General features: G+C 47.1%; 2 protein-coding genes across 3 annotated transcripts; one reads left to right on the forward strand and one right to left on the reverse strand.

The window, feature by feature from the left end:
- Positions 1-835: 835 nt before the first annotated feature.
- Positions 836-12,275, reverse strand: efs (embryonal Fyn-associated substrate). Of its 2 annotated transcripts, none has more exons than XM_080519207.1 (8): positions 12,208-12,275; positions 11,618-11,763; positions 8,417-9,643; positions 7,698-7,817; positions 3,393-4,304; positions 2,732-2,797; positions 1,148-1,405; positions 836-1,025 (listed from the first exon to the last, which is right to left on the reverse strand). In XM_080519207.1, exons 2-8 carry the CDS (start codon positions 11,627-11,629, stop codon positions 843-845), a joined length of 2,778 nt encoding a protein of 925 aa, XP_080375333.1. In that variant the 5' UTR covers positions 11,630-11,763; positions 12,208-12,275; the 3' UTR covers positions 836-842. The 2 variants fall into 2 exon arrangements, with proteins under 2 accessions (XP_080375333.1, XP_080375332.1); XM_080519206.1 differs by having other exon boundaries at positions 3,381-4,304.
- Positions 12,276-12,763: 488 nt separating this feature from the next.
- Positions 12,764-18,245, forward strand: dhrs4 (dehydrogenase/reductase (SDR family) member 4). Its single transcript, XM_080518807.1, has 9 exons — positions 12,764-12,875; positions 13,167-13,282; positions 14,673-14,850; positions 15,601-15,702; positions 15,777-15,847; positions 15,919-15,970; positions 16,728-16,862; positions 16,966-17,021; positions 17,759-18,245. Exons 1-9 carry the CDS (start codon positions 12,864-12,866, stop codon positions 17,871-17,873), a joined length of 837 nt encoding a protein of 278 aa, XP_080374933.1. The 5' UTR covers positions 12,764-12,863; the 3' UTR covers positions 17,874-18,245.
- Positions 18,246-18,307: the final 62 nt, after the last annotated feature.

Raw genomic sequence — 18,307 nt, forward strand, 5'->3', positions numbered from 1 at the left:
TCCCGTCCAACCGTCCCCTCGGAGAGTTTCGTTTTGATTCTTCACCTTCTCCCTCTTTTTTTCCCCTGTTTTTGTCGTTTTTTCTTTCACGAGACTTCACAAAACTGCACAAAAAAAAAAGGAAAGCGAGGGACGACTCTGGGGTAGAAATGGGCACAAACACATCACGTACTGGTGGAGGCTGTCGCCCCGTATTAAAACCCCCCCAAAACACTCGACATGCTGCTTCGTCAGCTTTTTTTTTGTTTGAACCGGGGCCGACGAGAAGGCCTTTCGGGTAGCGGTGTATATAAATCAGGCCAAAACCAGGATGTAAGGCCTCTTTCTGTGCTATTTTTGGAAGGAGAGGGATGGCTGAATAAATAGAGGAAGGAAGGGAAAATGGCTATCATATGAAAGAGGGGGGAGAGAAACGATGGCAAGCGCATTAAAGCAAAGGCTTCCAAAGTAAGCAGTCAAACCACGGGGGGGGGGGGGGGGGGGGGGGGGGGGCTTCAAATATTCAATAAGTTAACACTTAAAACCAGTGTGCCGGGCATCAAAGCACAGGAGTCGTATAAACAAAAGGCACGCCAACACACACTTGGAGGATAGGACCGACACAGCCCGAAAAAAAAACAACAACAAAAAACCAACAAAATGAAAACAGATGCAGCCGGACTGCAGGATCCGGATCCGCCAGCTTCAATCTCAGGCAAACGGAAAGAGTTCAACGACAAATAAGGCATTTTCAAGAGAGAATAGACGTGTCGTGTAACTTGTAAATCCCCCCCACCCACCACCCCCACCCTAACCCCACCACCCCCCCCCCCCCCCCCCAACACAACAGGTGATATGCAATATCATGAGATCTCCGCCAGGCGCTGCAGGAGGGTGGAGAAGCCGGCGGCTTGCTGGGACAGCTCCGCCACGCGGTCCACCATCTCCTGCGTGGCCGACACCGACGGGTAGTTCTGCGCGGCGCCCTTCGTTGCCACGACAACCGCCTTCAAGGCCTGGCAGAGCCGGCCGCCCGAGGTGGTGATCTGAAAAAGCAAAAAGATCAATCAATCAATCAAACTTTATTTCTATAGCCCTTTTACAATAACCCAGTGGTATCCAAAGTGCTTTACAACAAAGCTATATATAAAAAATAGCTCGGGCGTACTTTGGAGCGGAGGTCCACCGAGGTGAGGAGGCGCGACAGCGTGTCGCCGATGAACACCAGCTTGTGCGCCGTCACGATGAGGCTCTTCCCCCGCGCCACGAAGACGCGGGGCGGCTGGTTCCCCTGCACGCTGCTGAAGAGCACGTCGATGGCGTCCGCCAGGCAGGAGAGGTGGGCGAGGCTCTGCGAGGAGTAGAAGGACAGCAGCTCCGAGTCCCCCAGGGAGAGGGTCCCCGGCAGGGGAGGGGAGGGGGCCAACTGTATCACAAAGAGGAGGAGGAGGGGGGGGGGATATAAAAATGTACATTTTCACTTGCAGATTTTGGCGACGGCATCATAAGCGCCTCAGGAGCGCCGGCCGAACTCGCCAATCCCCGATTTAAAAAGGATCAAAGAGGCTAAAGGAGGATCAAAGGGATCCGACAGGACGCTCGTCTACTTCTCCCTCGTCTTTTCTGCGAAAGCCCTCGTGGTATCTGCGTGATGTCTGATAGTATTTTCCCCCATGATGAACTTTAATTCCCAGCAGGAATTTTTTTTAAGGTACGACTTCTTCTCACAAATCAAACTTGGGGTAGATCCACTAATCACTTACTGAAAACAGACTTTATTTGTTTACTTAATGGAGACAAATGAGGTGGAATGATAAGAATTAGTGCAAGACCAAACAGACTGCACATAAAAACCTATTAAATACCTCAAATACAAAACATCTCGCTCAATAAAATGGCAACATAATAATCTATAACAAAAAGCTATACAATGGAAATTCAGGAAACCGTGGGCCTAATATCTAAACTTAATCTGACATTTAAACTTCACACAAGTTTAAAGAAAACTACCAGAAATACATACTTGCAAAACTGTGCAGGAGCATTCAAAATAGACGAAACTGCAGTATTTTTTATTTATTTATTTTCCCTGTCCAAGTCTGAAACCAAACTTTAAAGTCTGGAGAGAGTCTGACTCATAAATCCATACATGAGTCCACTGACTGGGCTTCTCTCTCACTCATTGTCCTGCAGCCTGCGTCCTCTGTAAGCCCAGACTGTCCAGATTCACAAGTGAACTCTTGTTGCTGCCCGGAGCCAAAAAACACAAAGGAGCCAAGCAAAGAAGCAGGAAAAGCTCACGACTCAGCAAAAAAATGAAGACGTGAGCCCATTGGAGTTTACATGTAGAGCTCAATGATGGCAAGTCGGAAAGCGTGAAGCGTTGCAAGGTGGTGTAAACACGGCAGGTACAAGAGGACACGTCGGGAGGCCGGCAGCTGCAGCAGGTCGGATTAATGAGTCACGGTGGACAAACATAGAGCCTGACCTCGGCGAATCGACCGTCGACTGGGATTATCAGTCAGCGGTGAAGTCGAGCAGGAGACGTTAATATCGGGGCTACGTGTTCACAGCGTGGTCTGTTCGGCAGTTTACCTATTTGAGTTTTAATTACTTATGCTTGTTGGGACTATTTTCCTGTTAAATCCAACTTTACAATGACTCCACTAATAGCTTATGTTGATGATGCACCACTAAAAACAAAGATTGAAATAGTGATTGTTACAGTTTGAATGGAGACGTTTAAACTCACCCTTGTGTCTGCAGTGATGGTTTGTCCGTTCTCCATCAGGACATCGGGAGGAGGCTCGGGTTTACCCTGGAACGCAGAGACGATACAGTCAGTATAAACAGAATATATATAGCACAGACACGCGATCTGAATATATTCTGTGATGCTGCATTTCTGGTTCTTTTCACTTGTGTCGAAAAACAAGTTGGAAAAATGTCAGTTAATGTGTAATGCCTCAGTTTGAATTAAGAAAACGTAACTTTTTTGGAAATTAACCTTTAAATTTGCATGTGTTTTAATTCTAATAAAGTTTCCAGAGGTCTTGTTTTTTTTTTTGGGGGGGGGGGTGATGTTTTATATTGACTTTAATGGTCAAAGGATAAACAAGGTTAAATGAAGGCTTATAAAACTCTAGAGCAGGGGTGGGCAATCGTGGTCCTGGAGGGCCGCAGCCCTGCACGTTTTAGATGTTTCCTCACATCAATACGGTTGACATCAATTAGTGGATCCTTGTCAAGCTTTCTGCAGAGCCTCGTCGTGATAACAGGTGTGTTTGAGCAGGGAAACATCGAAAACCTGCAGGCCTGGGCGCGCCTCTCGGACCAGGATTGCCCACCCCTGCTCGAGAATCATGATCTTAATTCAGATTCCACCCGACAACCTTTCTCACCGATGACCTGACCTGCAGCTTCACGTATCCCACGCTGTCTCCGGCGGGAGCCGGCGGCGGCACCGGGGTCAACCCGATCCCGGCGTACTCGTTGCTGGGGTCTTCCTCCTCCCCGTCGACGGGCCCCACCGTCAGGGTCACCGTCGGCGGGGTGGGGGGCAGGGGGAAGGCGGGCTGAGGGGTGGGCGGCAGGGGCCTCTCCTGGATCCAGCTGCCCTTGCGGGAGCCCATTCCGGACGGCTTTCCGTCGGGTGCCGGGAGCGCCGGCAGCGGCCGGCGTGACAGCGACTCCTGGGAGGGCAGGCGGGGTCGGCCCTGGGCCTGCAGGAGGAGGGCGCTCTCCTCCAGGGAGCGCTGCACCAGCGACAGGAGCCCCTCGGACGGCGGGGCGCCGCCGACGGCCGCCAGCGCCGGCAGGAGGTCCGAGAGGCGCGCCCAGGCCTGCTGCAGGGGCGGCGGCGGCTCCGCCGGGTGACTCGCCTTCCACGTGGATAGGATCTCGGCCAGGGCGGCGGCCAGGTCCCGTGACGTCAGCGTGGCGGCCGCGCCCAGCACGGAGTGCACCAGGCCGGACAGCGAGGCCCTCCACTGCACGTCGCCCGAGCCGTTGCTGGACACCGAGAGGCGGCGGGTGGAGGTGGAGGACGAGGAGCAGGAGTGGGGGAGGGTCTCCACGGTGAGCGCCGGCATGTCGTAGATGCCGCAGTCGGGCTCCGAGGAGTCCCGGCTAGTCCCGCCGCTGGCCCGTTTGTCCGGCGCGGGGAACAGCGTGCCGTCCTCGCTGCTGGAGCGGTTGCTGCCGGACTCACAGGGTACCAGGGGCACGCCGGGCAGCGTGGGGACGCTGTAGACCTCGTCGTCGGCGTCGCCGGGATGGAGCTCCGCCGTGGACATGTTCAGGGTGATTGTGGGGACGTCGTAGACCTGCGAGGAGAAAGAAGACCGTCAAGCCGATCCGAATCCGAGATCGCGGGAATACCGACGGAACTCAGAAGAGTGCCGATTGGCAAAATATTGACTCCAAGTGAAACTTGGGTTGAGTTTTAGCGGTTGATTTAAATGAGTCTTTAAACTATTATGTTACTGCAGCTCGTCACTCCGTCTCTGTTTACAAGGGAAACGTTTCCGAAACGGCATCAACGTGTCGCCGTCTGAAAACCAGTTGTCTTAGGTCTTCCAATGTCAAAATCTATGCGATAACCTGCCGTGAAATACATGAGCGTTCTGCTAAAAGTCTTTTGTAAAACACAATCCTAAATACTGATATGGCCATGAATTCATGAAAAACAACACACAAAAAAATCGTTACAAAGGAACAGAATGTAAAACATGTTACTGCCTTTCAAAATGATATACCTTCATATGAAAAATGTTCTTGGAACACAGCAAAAAAACACACAAGATTCAGACAAACGTCATATTTTCCTGTCTCGTTTACCTTTAACTTGTTTGTAAAATGTCTTCATATGCAACCTACACAAAAAAAACAATAATTGTCCTTGTCTAGGATATATGCAAAGATATATAGAATAGTGCAACGTGCTTGTACAGCGGGAGCTGCGTGAGCGCAAGAACCTCAAAATACTAAATGCAGAGTTTGGAAGAAAAAAAAAAAAAAGGGTGCGGATCAAATTATCAGTCTTCGTGAAAGAAGCTATAGAAAATCATGATTATACGTTCAGACACAAACACTTCTCTCTCCCTCCCAGTTAAAACTGGTCCAGGTTTATTCTTTTTCAACAAGTGAAGCCGTTTGCTGACATTTCGTTCATTTTTCTTTGAGGCAGGACGTGAGAATTGCATAATTCAATCAGGTTTATTTAAAAGAAATTAATTTTAATCCATATAAATTGGGTAAAGGTTTCCAAACCCCGTGATTTAGCAATCGGATGTTATCGATGCCTCCACTGTCGAAACGCTATAAACCTGCCACAGGCACTTTTGGCAACCATCAAGCAAACTGTCAGTAGAAAGCGGTAGAAGTCGGCTCCACCTCCGGGGAAAACAGATCGAGACGGCTCGCAAAATATAAAAAATTCACGGACTTTCTCAGGATTGATGATGATGGGCTTTTCGGTTGCACGATAGACTTGGCTAGTTTTTACGCTGAACGTCTTTCCTGCTGCAACTGGAATTCAAACTTGGATCCTTCACTCGAAGTTAGAACTTAGAAAGAAATACCAGTGAATCGACCAGTGTGTTTAAACTTTGTGTTGAAAGTCTCGTCTTCTCTTTGAAGAAATCTTAAATCCAACGTTATCAAATATAAATAACCTCACTGCAGCTACACTTACAGCAAACAAATCCAACTCGCAATCTTACAGTTGTAGAATTTCAATGCGAATAACTTCACACAGTCATCTCACAAAGCTACCGTAATTTCTGGACTATTGAGCACACCTGAATATAAACCACAGTCCCCGAATTTAAAAAAGAAGACGAAGAAAAAAGAAAGTTCAGAGTTACGTGATGCACTTGAACGCAGCACCTATGAATCATCAGCACGACCTTAACCTGTAAAAATCCATAAATTGTTTGAGCGGGTTCCAAAACGTGGGGGGAAAAAAGCATCGGACTATAGTTCATAAATCACAATATTTCTAATTCCTCCAGAATAAAAGCGATTTTCACTTTGCTACTTTTGATAGAATTTTAAAATTCACCTGTGCTGATGAATACCTGAACTGGGGCTGCATGATACTCATTTAAGGAATGCAATGTGATAAAATCTTGTCAAGTAATGATATATACATATATATACACACACACACTTACGCCGATGATGTTAATGTATTTGTGCACCGCGATTGTTACGCCAAACAACAGGGCTCTTTCTCTGGCCCCCTCAATTTGCACCAGTTCTGACCACGTTGTCCACACTTCGCCACCTGACACACTCCCATCTACTCAGTGGGTGGGCCTCTGGGCCGGTGGGGGCTCTGGGCCTCTGGGCCGGTGGGGCTGCAGGTCAGTCACCAAATCACCAAATATGCTGACATGAATGCATGTTATTTGGTGACACGCGGTTCCCCTGCACCTCCATGCAGAAGTATTCAGTGTTTCCCTGGCCTACAGTCAGCTGGGCTTTAATCACACAGTTGGACACGGCGGTCCAGAAGATGGAGAAGAAAAAGAAGAAGAAGAAGAAGAAGAATCAGACCTGTAATTAAACGCAGCAGGGCGACTGACCACCAAGTGGGCGAGGCGGGTTTTTACCCTTTTACATCAAAGTGCTGGATCGGTGTGCAGCCCACATCCAGTCCCTGCAGGACGAGGGGGAGGAAATACTCCCAACAGCTGGCACACATTTTCAAGTAACATGAAAAAGGAGAGACCACTATGGGGGGTGGTGGTGGTGGTGGTGGTGGTGGTGGTATGTCCTTGCCGTGGCCCTGACAGATGGGTGTGACCGGAGAGAAAAAATAGAAGCAGCATTTGGACTGGATAGACAGGCTCGCGCTGCAGACGGAGACAGGTGTGGCCTCGCCTCCCATGGCAGCGGGTGGATTTAAGCGTCATCGCTTGTTCACCCGGCGCTGCGCTTGTGTCGACACGAACCCGACACACTGGGTTCTCACGGTCTACCCCAGCTAAAACTGATAGGGGGGGCTGAAACACGATACACGTCACATGTGGGCGAGGAACCACAGCGGGAGAGAGGGAGGGAGGGGGGGGAGGAGAGGCCCACAGCGACCAGACATAACTTCAATCATTGTCCTGGAGGAAGAACTCTTAGAAATCTTACAAAGCAACTCATCGATCGATATCATTTACCCAGAGACGCTGTAATCCCAGCTCATCAATGAACTTGCAAGATCTATTCAAGCTTTAGTGAGTTTAAAAGCATTTCTTCCCAATTTAAGACCATTTTAATTAAAGAATCTAGGTTTGACTTCAATCTATAATGTTTCGGCCACAGATACCCTTGATTTACTCGAAACAATAACGAGGTACTAAAACGTAGGAAAGCGTGTGTTCGAGGCTCGGCGTGCAGTTTGGACGCGAGGTTTAAACGTGTATCTACATAAATCGGCTGCACTCACCGATCGATATCATTTACCCAGAGACGCTGTAATCCCAGCTCATCGCATCAACGAACTTGCTTCTATTCAAACTTTAGTGAGTTTAAAAGCATTTCTTCCCCATTAAAGACCGTTTTAAGTAAAGAATCTAGGTTTGCCGACACGTTTACTTCAATCTTTAATATTTCGGCCACAGATACCCTTGATTTACTAGCAACAATAACGACGTACTAAAACGTAGGAAAGCGTGTGTTCAAGTCTCGGCGTGCAGTTTGGACGCAATGTTCCGCTTTACCTCGGCCTCGGAGTCCGCCAGAGGAGGGACGCTGCGCGGGGTGTCATAGATGCCGTCGTCGTCGGCAACAGGCGGCGGGACCGGATGCTGCCACCTGCCACTGGGAGGGGTGTCGTATACCTGCCGGGGGGGGGGGGGGGGGGGGGGACACAGCGTCAAGAGCACAATTGCGAGCTGGAAGGCACACGTGGTGGTGACGAGATTATAATCTGCCGCCACGAAGTCCAAAACAGCTGGAATAAAAAGATTAATCTGAGCCTGCAACGCACCCCCAACGGAACATAAACCGCTTATATTCAGACATTATTCAATTTCATGGGGGTGATTAAACAACTCCACTTGAACGTGCAAAAGAAAATTTTACATGTTTGGATTTGGATAAATAAACTTTTCCATTTATATTTAGCAGACAAAGTGAAAAGATTTTTTTTTCCTGCTTTATTCTGATTATTTCAACAAACAAACTCCTGAGGACATAATTATCACAATTAAAATGTTTCAGACTTTCTTGTTGTTGGAAAATAAAACCACAAAGTTGAACAAGTTACAATGACGGTGTAACTTTTGGAGATGCAAAACATGGGATCGGTTTTTTAAACGTGGAAACCGAGTTAAATATTTTTGAAAATCTGGCGAGTTTAACGCCGTCAATTTGAGTGTTTGATCTGTGATGGAAGAAAGAATTTCAGAGGTAAAAGATAAAAAACAAGTGTTCCCACCTGTTCATTCACATCGTCAGAGGGATCTACTTTCTCTCCCGGCTTGTTGTGCGCATTGCGGCTCTTCTCCAGGCCGTTGCTCGGCCGGACGTCCTGACCCTTGTCCTCGTCCTGCCTCAGGCCCGTCGGCGGCACCTGGGCGGTGGGTTTCGTCTCGCCGTCCTTCTTGGTGACGGATCGGACCGGGGGCGCCGGCGGCGGCGGCTTGCGGGCAAAGTTGGGCGACCCGGGCATCCTGACCTGGCCCGCCCTGATGAGCAGCGGCGAGCCGCGGTGGCCGGGTTTGCCCCGGGCGGCGGCGATCGCAGCGTTCGGGGGGACGCCCTTCAGCGCGGGGCGAGGGGAGGCCTGAGAAGGGTGGTGGTGGGCGAGGACCGTAGCGGGCGCCCGGTGTAGGCCCGCCGCCGACGAGACGGGCGCCTGGTACGTCCCGGACGCGTCCTTGGGTTGCGGCACCGCGGGAAGCCCGTTGGAGGCGAACGCGGCGGTCGCGGCTCCGCCGCTGGGCGACTGGTAGACGTCCTCGCTCGCGAGCGGCGTCCCCTTGGGCACCAGGTAGCAGTCGTCCGAGTAGCCCGCCGTGAGCGCTTCTCTGGGAACGAGATACGTGGTGTCGCCCGGCTCGTCGGCCGGCCTCGGCACGCCGCTGGGGGCGAGGTACACGGACTCCGAGGCGGCGGGGGGCCGCCCCGCCGCCGCCGCCGCCGGGAGGGGGCTCGCCGGGCTTTGGTAAAGCGTTCCCGTCATGTCGGTGCCTCGCCCCCTCAGGGACGGCGAGCGCGGGCGACCCGCCACCCCGAGGTCCCAGTCCGGCCGGGGCCGGGTGCCCGAGCTGGAGTGCGAGCGGGGGCGCCCGCCCTCCACCCTGCGAAGCTCCCCGGTCCTGGCAGCACCTCCTCCCCCTCCCCCACCACCTCCCCCACCTCCTCGTCCCTCCCCGGCCGCCGGCGGGGAGCGATACACCCCGTCCACGTCGTCGTCGGCGGTGCGGGCGGGCGGCGGCCCCGGGGACAGGTAGACGGCGTCCGGGCCGGGGGGCGGCGCCGTCTGGAGGAGGCGGAGGCGGTTGGCGGGGGCGATGCCCTGGCGGCCGTGCAGCGAGCAGAGCCACCAGCCCGGCCCGCCGCTCTGCTCCTGCTCCAGGACCATCAGGATGTCGCCCTTGCGGAAGGCCAGCTCCTCCGGACTCTCCGCCGTGTTGTCGTACAGCGCCTTCGCCAAAACCGTCTGGACAAGAAGAGAGTGCATTTTTTTTTTTTATTTTAATTTATTTCAAATCAACTCTGAACCACATTTCACGCACAAAAGAAGCAAACTGGGGAAGTTAGTTTTAAAGCGGCAGCCTGACTCGCGCCTCGCATCTGCAGACAAACGAGCACATTGATGAAGCGCGTCGTTAAAGAGGACGACTGTGTGGAGCTGCTGAATGAGGACTGAATAGGGACCGTCTCGTAAATTGTCCGTGTGGAAGACAAGAGTGAGAGCAGGAGGATTAGCAGGGGGAGGTGGGATTGGGGGGGGGGCGAGGGCACAACATTTCAAGTGAAAACACGACGTTTTTTTTTGCTTTTTCGACCCAGAAAAGCTTCATGTCTTGTTTTGAAAACGTCCGTTTCCACGAGAACATCGGAATCCGACATAGTTTGTGTTGTAGTGAAACCACACAAACATACACGCAGAGGATAATAACACGCCATAAACGTTAAACAATGGCGAGGACACGGACATCCGTGTGGACGGGGAGTCGTGACACTGTGGAGGCCGCCATTGTTGTTGTTATTCTCCACCGACTCGCTGTTTACTACTGCCAAAGTGCGAATGCGCAGTGGTGTCGTTTCAGAAAAGGGGGGTTAAAAAAAAAAAAGTTTTTCACAAAGTTGCCCCTTGCAGTGACTCTGAACACCGTTGTGGTGTAAACAGAAGCCCAGAATTCAACAAGAGTTTTCCAGATTCACTTGAGAATGATGCAATTGAAACAGGGCTTACAGGAAAAGAAAAATAAATCACAGCTGTGTCATCATGAGGAGGAGGAGGAGGAGGAGGAAGAGGGGGATCAATGATCGAATGGACACAAGAGCTTAATGCTAATGAGCAGGTTGAGAGTGACGCCCTGGGGGGGGAGGGGATGAGAGGCACATCTGTCCCTTGCTGTTTAGGGTTTAATTGCCGACCTTAAAGCCAGAGAGCCCCCCCCCCAACACCCCACCCACCCCCCCCTTTCATTTTCTACTCCAACCCCCCGGGGACAGCTCGGCCACAGCCGCCCCGGGACAGTAATGGAGGCCAGAGGAGATCGAGGTAAAATGAGCTGGAAAGAAAAAAAAACAAAAAAAAAAGGAGAGGGGACCTCATTTCATCACTAACTACTTTAATAGACTCACATTATTTTCCCCCAATCTACTACTTACATGCACTCCAGTGCATTTTGCAGCATAATTAATACGCTTTTCAAACCGTAAGCCGCCTGCCAAGAGTCATCTTTTATTTACTGTACCGCTTTAAATATACATTTGATCACTGCTAAAGTTTATTGAATGCCTGCGATTGGCTGTGAAACTAAATGGTCAAAGAGTGAGCTGGTTAGAAGAGGACTTTCTAGTTTAGTTTGGCCCGTGGGCCAACGATATTACATCCTGGTGTGGATGCAATTAAATCACAGTCACTCAAATTAAGAGCAAACTGGTTCTTTTAGGGAGTATAAGTTTCCAAATATAGATTTCTGTTTACACCTAAAATGAAATCTGTGCTCCTGACATGCAATTTAATGCAGAAGAAAGTTGCTTCGTGTGGATGAAGCCAAATTGAAACCGGGGTCATGCAAATAAAGTAAAACGTCAAGCATTATCAAGCGATATTCTAGTTATGAGATATATCTACATAGTGAGACTGTAAAATCAGTACGAGGCGTGAAACTGAGCAAAAGTCTCCCACATTTCTGGGCTATAAATGGGCTTCATTCTCCCTCCAGGCTGCCTATACATTATTGAGTGTCAGTCTTACAGTACAATGACTTATTTACATAAACATGACTCACGAGAGTCCAAACAAATAAGACACTTTCTGACGTACAAGCACATTTTCTTATATATTTCAGTGCACATTTTTTTTTTTTTTGGAAACATTGCAGAAGGAGCCCTGCCTGAAACCAACCCCAGGCAGATCATTTCAGAGCATGCAAGGGAATAAAAAAATAAAACTCACCGAGACGGACATCTCTGCTTGTGTGGATCTGCGGCTTATAGTCGGGAGAAAGTCAGGGGTCCTGCTGACGGTGGTCCTCCATGGAGATCAGCTGGCTGTGAACGGGACACATCTCACGGTGTGGCAGCCTCGTCTTCATTGGTAACCTAAATTAAAATTTAAATAGCAATAAAAAAAAATTAAAAAAATCACAGTATCTCTGCAGGTGCGTCTCCTTCCAGGCTCACGTGCGAAATGAAAAGGTAAACCGAAGCTACACCTGTCTGCGCCCCCCACGCCCAGCAGCAGCAGCGTTTCCCGAATTATCTCTCCTCGCTCGCTACCAAACGTGGTTTGTAGTTGGCCTTTTTTTTTTTTTTTTTTTTAACCCCCCCTTCTTCTTCTTCTTCTGCCGTGCGTGCTATCCACGCTTCATTTCCACCAAATCGTGCATTATTAAAGTGAGCCTCGCCGCCGCGGCCTAGTTATTCCACTTAGCTTAGCTCAAAACAACAATAGCCAAAAACGCCGGATCAAAAAAAAAAAAAAAAAACAACACGCAAAACCGCACTTCTCGTTTTCAAACTCCTCCCTAAGGAAAGGATAAATACCTTGTTTGTTCTCTCCCTCTTCGTGTCGCTGATAAACTTCCAGTCTGTGATGAACGAGGAGGAGAGAGGAGAGAAGAAAAAAAAAAAAAAAGAAAAAAAAAAAGGGAAACACTTCTTCGTTTCAGAGAATCCGTGGCTGGCCATCGGCGTTCGATCATCTCCGATGACAACAGAATCCTTCCCCGCCTCCTCCGGCGGCCGGCCCGCTGCGCAGATCTACAAGCGCCACGCGCACGAGTTCTACGTCCGCTTTGTCTCATCCGGCATGTTGTGAGATCGTGCAAGTTCGCCGCGGACCGGATTACGCGCCGTCTCTGATTGGCTGGTTCCCCCGTGCGTTGCGTTCAGGAACGACTACATTTTATAGTTAATCTGACAAACTGGCAAAATATGTAATTTTGTGAGCATTTTGCGGAGTACCCAGTTCTCATTTATTATTATTTTGGCAATATATGTATTCCTATAATTGTAACTGAGTATATAAAGAGACACAAAAAAACAATTATTTGCTTGGATGTTTTTATTTTGACAACGAGATTGCAACCAGGAAGAAAACTGTCTTCAGACACTCGTATGTCAATATAGTTAAAGGTTTCAGGAGATAAACTTTGAGCTTTTGTCTTCTTTCCTCTGTGCAACTACGAGTTTAGCTTTGCATGAACCACAAGGTGAGATAATGCTCCTGACCGCCGTTGCATTATTGCATCTATTGCGTTCCAGTTTGTGGCTGCAGAACTTCTTTGTCTTTGTAAACAACAAGTATTTAACCACTGCTGTTGCCACACGTGGACGTATATGTGTTTAATAACTTCGATCTTTGATGATCATGTCTCCATATTTACTCATTTTGCCCTTTTTAAATCACTCTTTAGTCCAGATGACCTTTACCCTACTTCCAGTGGTTGTTTTTTTTTTTTTTTTTGTGAATACATGTGAGTAATCATTCCCTCTGTTCATAGGTTATGTTGAGAACTGTTTTCAGGTGTCTGAGGACTCAGTGTGTGGCTGGCCGAAGAAGCATGTCACAAGGCAGCCTCACTGGAAAGGTGGCCATAGTCACTGCCTCCACAGATGGGTAAGAACTTGATCTGCAATGAAGGAAAACTGTCAATAAATAGGGAGTGGAGATCATTAAAAATCAAATCAAATCAAACTTTATTCATACAGCGCTTTTCATACAAAAGAGTGTAGCATAAAGTGCTTCACATACTATAAAAAATATAATTATCTATCTATCTACTGGAGTGAATCATTGTACCACCGGACTGTTTTTTCTTTGTTAATCATTAAGACTTTCCTCCAAAGAGCTGCATTTGTACTTGCCGTTAATGTGTACTTCGGTGAGGAATGCATTCCACCATGTTTATTGTATTTTGAAAGCCCCCCCCCCATTGGGACATCACCTGTTCTCCCTGCTGCCCCCTAAAAGGAGATGCCAACTCTTTAAAACCTCTCCACCCCAAAAGCAGCCAAAGTCCACCAGGCGTGCGTTCCCGTCACTCCTCCAATCTGTCCATCTACATATTGTGTATTTTTGTTTCAGCCACAGAGCAATCCGAAGTGTTTCACATTAATAAACATGCAGAGCAACATAAGCATAACGCTATAGAGTATATATAGGTCACACCATCACACATTTAAATTGGCTTCATGTTGAGATTTTTATCATTTTTCGTTGAAATTGCTTAGTTCTGCAAAATTATACATCTTTTCATCACATATACTCTGAGCAACATTAAAATGCCAATAGTGTTACAAAATATGCCATTTATTATATTAAACAATGTTTGATCAGTTGATATATTAAGGAGAATTAAAAAAAAATCACCTGTGAATGCAGCAAATCTAAAAATAAACAAATAAGAATTTCTTGAAGAGGTTTTTTTTTTGTAGTTTTCATATTAAAAATAGCGATTTGGCATATTTAATAAAATCTTTTATGATTGTAATTCATTTTCCAACTATTTTATTATGTCATTAGATTTATTATTCATTATTATCATTCAATTTTTTGAATTCATCCATTTAAAAAAAAAGGCCCAAATTGTGTTATTGGTCATTATTACATTGTTGGAATCGTCTGTTAAAAATATTACATTTAAAAAAAAATCTTTGGTATAGTGCATATAAATAAATGGGGGGGGGGGGTCTTTATACTGCAAAGACGAACTTTAAAATTTAAATTTAAAGGTTGTTATGGCACTATTTAACTGGTTTGACACTATTCATGTAGAGCAGAAGCAGTGAGAAAAATGTGAATACATCATATTATTAAAAAAACAAAAACAAAACGCGTTATCTGAAATTTGAGCCAGTAGAAGCATGTCATTGTAAAAAAAAAAAAAAAAAGAAGAAGTAGACCCAGGATGGAGCCTTGAGGAACTCCAAACTTGAAAATGTCACCTCTGAAATCAGTGTTTCGTGAGCTGATTGCTCTTCCTCTTTTCTTCCACCCCCCCCCCCAGGATCGGTCTGGCGGCGGCTCAGGCTCTGGGTAAACGTGGGGCTCAGGTGGTCGTGAGCAGCCGGCGGCAGGCCAACGTGGACCGAGCCGTGTCGCTGCTGCAGAGCCAGAGCATCGAAGTCATCGGAACCACTTGTAATGTCGCCAAGGGAGAGGACCGAGAAAAACTGGTGCAAATGGTAAAGCGCGTGCAGAGGGTTAGGGTTATTAAAACAACCGTTGTCTTGTTGGGGTTTTTATTTTTTTTGTGCTTTCGTCAAAACAAAACCACGAAACGTGCGCCGGTGCTCGAGCTCCCCAAAGGTTTCCGTCTTGATTTTCATCAGCCCACAAATATGTTCCAGTAGCGTTTGGGAGCACTGAGGTGCTCGCTGGAAAACTTTCAGCGGTTTCGTGAGAGGACTTCTTCCATGGAAACCGTTGCCTGCTCAATGATTCACGTATGGCAGAGTCATTAGCGCAAACGTTAACCAGCTTCAGTTACTCCTTTTAACCCCTGAGCGCCGACTCCCCGGTTGTCCTTTTAGCGTTCTGCTCTGAGTTTTAGGACTTTGCTTAAAGTGTCGCAGAAGTAAATCACACCCATTATGTTTAAATGTTTATTTATTTTAACTTTATTTGACCAGAAAAACCTCGTTGAGATTATAAATCTCTTTTTCAAGAGTGTCCCGGCCAAGACATTGAGCTTCCAGACAAAACAGGCACATAAAGCATATAAGAGAAATGTCAATACGTTCAAAAACAGCAAAAGTTGCTGGAGAAATTTAATGAAGCTAATTGCAACAGGATGCTGGAGTGAACGCCAGCTAGCGGTTTGCTAGAGAAATAGCATTAGCATCAAAGCAAATAGCACACGGGTGTAAAGCGACATATATATATATATGCGATGAACGACCTAAAACCCGGCCTTATTGTTTGTTCCGGATCAGACTCTGGACCAGTACGGGGGCGTGGACATCCTGGTGTCCAATGCCGCGGTCAACCCTTTCTTCGGTAACATGATGGACTCCACAGAGGAAGTTTGGGACAAGGTACAAACAAGAAATCAGACCCTTAAACACAGATTTTTTTTAAGACGATTAAATAATTTTTTTATTTTGCGCAGATTCTGGCTGTAAATGTGAAATCCTCCTTCCTGATGACCAAGCTGGTGGTGCCCCACATGGCGAAACGAGGGTGAGAAACCACACAAATCCGACACGGGACCATAAGATTACGTTTTAATAATCCTTGTGTTTCGCTCTCAGAGGCGGAAACGTCGTGTTTGTGTCGTCCGTGGGGGGATACCAACCGTTCCCGGTAAGCCAGAGGGGAAAAAAAACAGTCAAAACACGGATAGCATTTTAGCTAGCAGCGGTGACGCTAACCTGCAACATGTGAGCTCAGAGTTGGGGGGGGTGGAGGGGGGGGCATATTGTGTAACACATCCCGCAATCGTTTTTCCCTCTCATCCGAGGCTTCGTGTACACAAGTGAAGGTTGAGGGGGGAAACGTGTCGTTTCTCTCGTTTTTGTTTCAGAAAAGTTTCACGTTTACATGGAAAACTCTGAAAACGATGTAGTCAGCACACGCGTTTGCGCTTTTGGCTATTTAAAAAAAAATGAAAGCACGCAAAAGACAACCGAGTTGGATCGTTATTACAGGCAACTCCACTATGAAACTACCAAGTACCAGGAGAATGTGGACCAGGGGAAGAATAATTTACTGTTGCGCAGTAGCGACGGCTCTTGTTCTTTTTCTTTTGGGTTTAGCGGCAGTTTCAAGCTATAAAGTAGCATTACCGCCACCTGCTGGTTACCGTTAGTCTATACCATTCCCGCCACTCAATAAAAAAGAAAGAAAGCAAACGGGTCCTGAATCTATTAAGTATTTCTTTGCTACCTTTAGCACATTTTTGCAATGTCATGGTATAGCTTTTTAGCTAGTCCTGCTGGACAAACCTAAGTAACATCAAAGTGTCGCTAATAATATCGTCCCGCAGTCTGGAGTTGCCCAAATCTCCAAGAGCCGGTCTATTTTTCACTGCAGTAACTGTGTCCCGTCCCCCCCCCCGCAGGCGCTGGGACCTTACAGTGTGAGTAAGACGGCCTTGCTGGGCCTGACCCGGGCCCTGGCCCCCGAGCTGGCCCAGAGTAACATCAGAGTGAACTGCGTGGCTCCCGGAGTCATCAAGACGCGCTTCAGCCAAGCGGTGAGGACGCCGACCCGCTGAGACGCTCACGTGTCGTGTGTTTGTGTGTGTGTGTGTGTGTGTGTGTGTGGCGTCCTCCTGACGCCGCCTCGTCTTCTTCCAGTTGTGGCAAAACGAAGACGTCATGGACGAGTTCAAGAAGCAGCTCTGCATTAAAAGGTGACGCTTCTTTACAAGGCGTCGTTTGGCGTATGGCGGTAAATGAGCAGTAAAACATGTGCAATGTTCTTTTTACTTATATTTTGTATTTACATATTTTCTACATTTTTTAATATTGCTTTTTAATATTTTAATAATATATTAATATTTTATATAATCAATTTCTAACTTAGTTTTTAGTTTAACTGCAAAATAGCTTCATATTTGCTTTATTTCTTAACAATAACTTTGAATGCAAGTTTAATTTCTGCACAAATTTCAAAAAAGTTGAAATGGAATTACATTAAAATGCCAATAGTGTTACAGAATATGCGATTTATTATATTAAACAATGTTTGATCAGTCGATATATTAAGGAAGATTAAAAAAAATCACTTGTGAATGCAGCAAATCTAAAAATAAGAATTTCTTGAAGTTTTTTTTGCAATTTTCATATCTAAAATAGCGGTCATATTTACTAAAATCTTTTATGATTGTAATTCATTTTCCAACTATTTTATTATGTCATTAGATTTATTATTCATTAAAAAAAATGGCCCAAATTATATTATTGGCCATTATTACATTGTTGGAATCGTCTGTAAAGAATATTACATTTAAAAAAAATCTTTGCTATAGTGCATATAAATAAATGGGGGGTCCCCAATACTGAACCCTGTGGGACACCACTGGCATCAATAGGCACGCCCCCCGATGAAGGCGACACAAATTAAGGTTTTTAATGGTTCACGTTTCAGAATCGGACAGCCGGAGGAAATTGGAGGGGTGATCGCGTTCCTGTGCTCCGACGACGCGTCCTACATCACCGGAGAGACCGTCACGGCGACCGGCGGGATGAACTGCCGGCTGTGAAGCCGTCGGGGCCAAAACGAAAACCCTTTGAAGTGGCCGCAGTAAAGCCGATACAGGAAGTGTGATCCATTTGTGTGAAAGCGCCTGATAATCTGCTTGGTTGATTGTTGGAAACGAACTTCTTTGACATGATTCATGACAAATTGTTATTAAAGCTCTGAACGGTCTGTAAGGACGCTGCATCACAAGATCAAAGCTGTTTAACGGATCCGTCTGGCCAATGGCATTGAACGAATGAATGAATGAAAGCGTTTTTTTTTGTTGTTTTTTTAAACATGATTGCAATATTCCAAACTTTATTAAGACATAATACATGTATGGTCAAACCTTCAATAAACAATTACATTATAAGGAATAAAAAGCTGGACGAAGCCTCGTCTGACCTGCTTTGCCATGATCACAAACCGACAGCTCAAAAAAAGGGTCTCTAAGCT

This window comes from Blennius ocellaris, assembly GCF_963422515.1.
Source record: "Blennius ocellaris genome assembly, chromosome: 23".
Lineage (NCBI taxonomy): Eukaryota > Metazoa > Chordata > Actinopteri > Blenniiformes > Blenniidae > Blennius > Blennius ocellaris.

What these genes read in the sequence shown, in the direction of transcription:
- efs (XM_080519206.1), bottom strand. An exon ending in AGCTGCAGGTCAGGTCATCG is followed by an intron (nt 2,798 to 3,380) that starts GTGAGAAAGGTT and finishes TCTGCGTTCCAG; the next exon opens with GGTAAACCCGAGCCTCCTCC. An exon ending in CGGTGGACCTCCGCTCCAAA is followed by an intron (nt 1,026 to 1,147) that starts GTACGCCCGAGC and finishes TTGCTTTTTCAG; the next exon opens with ATCACCACCTCGGGCGGCCG.
- dhrs4 (XM_080518807.1), top strand. An exon ending in GGGGATACCAACCGTTCCCG is followed by an intron (nt 15,971 to 16,727) that starts GTAAGCCAGAGG and finishes CCCCCCCCGCAG; the next exon opens with GCGCTGGGACCTTACAGTGT. An exon ending in AGACGCGCTTCAGCCAAGCG is followed by an intron (nt 16,863 to 16,965) that starts GTGAGGACGCCG and finishes GTCTTCTTCCAG; the next exon opens with TTGTGGCAAAACGAAGACGT.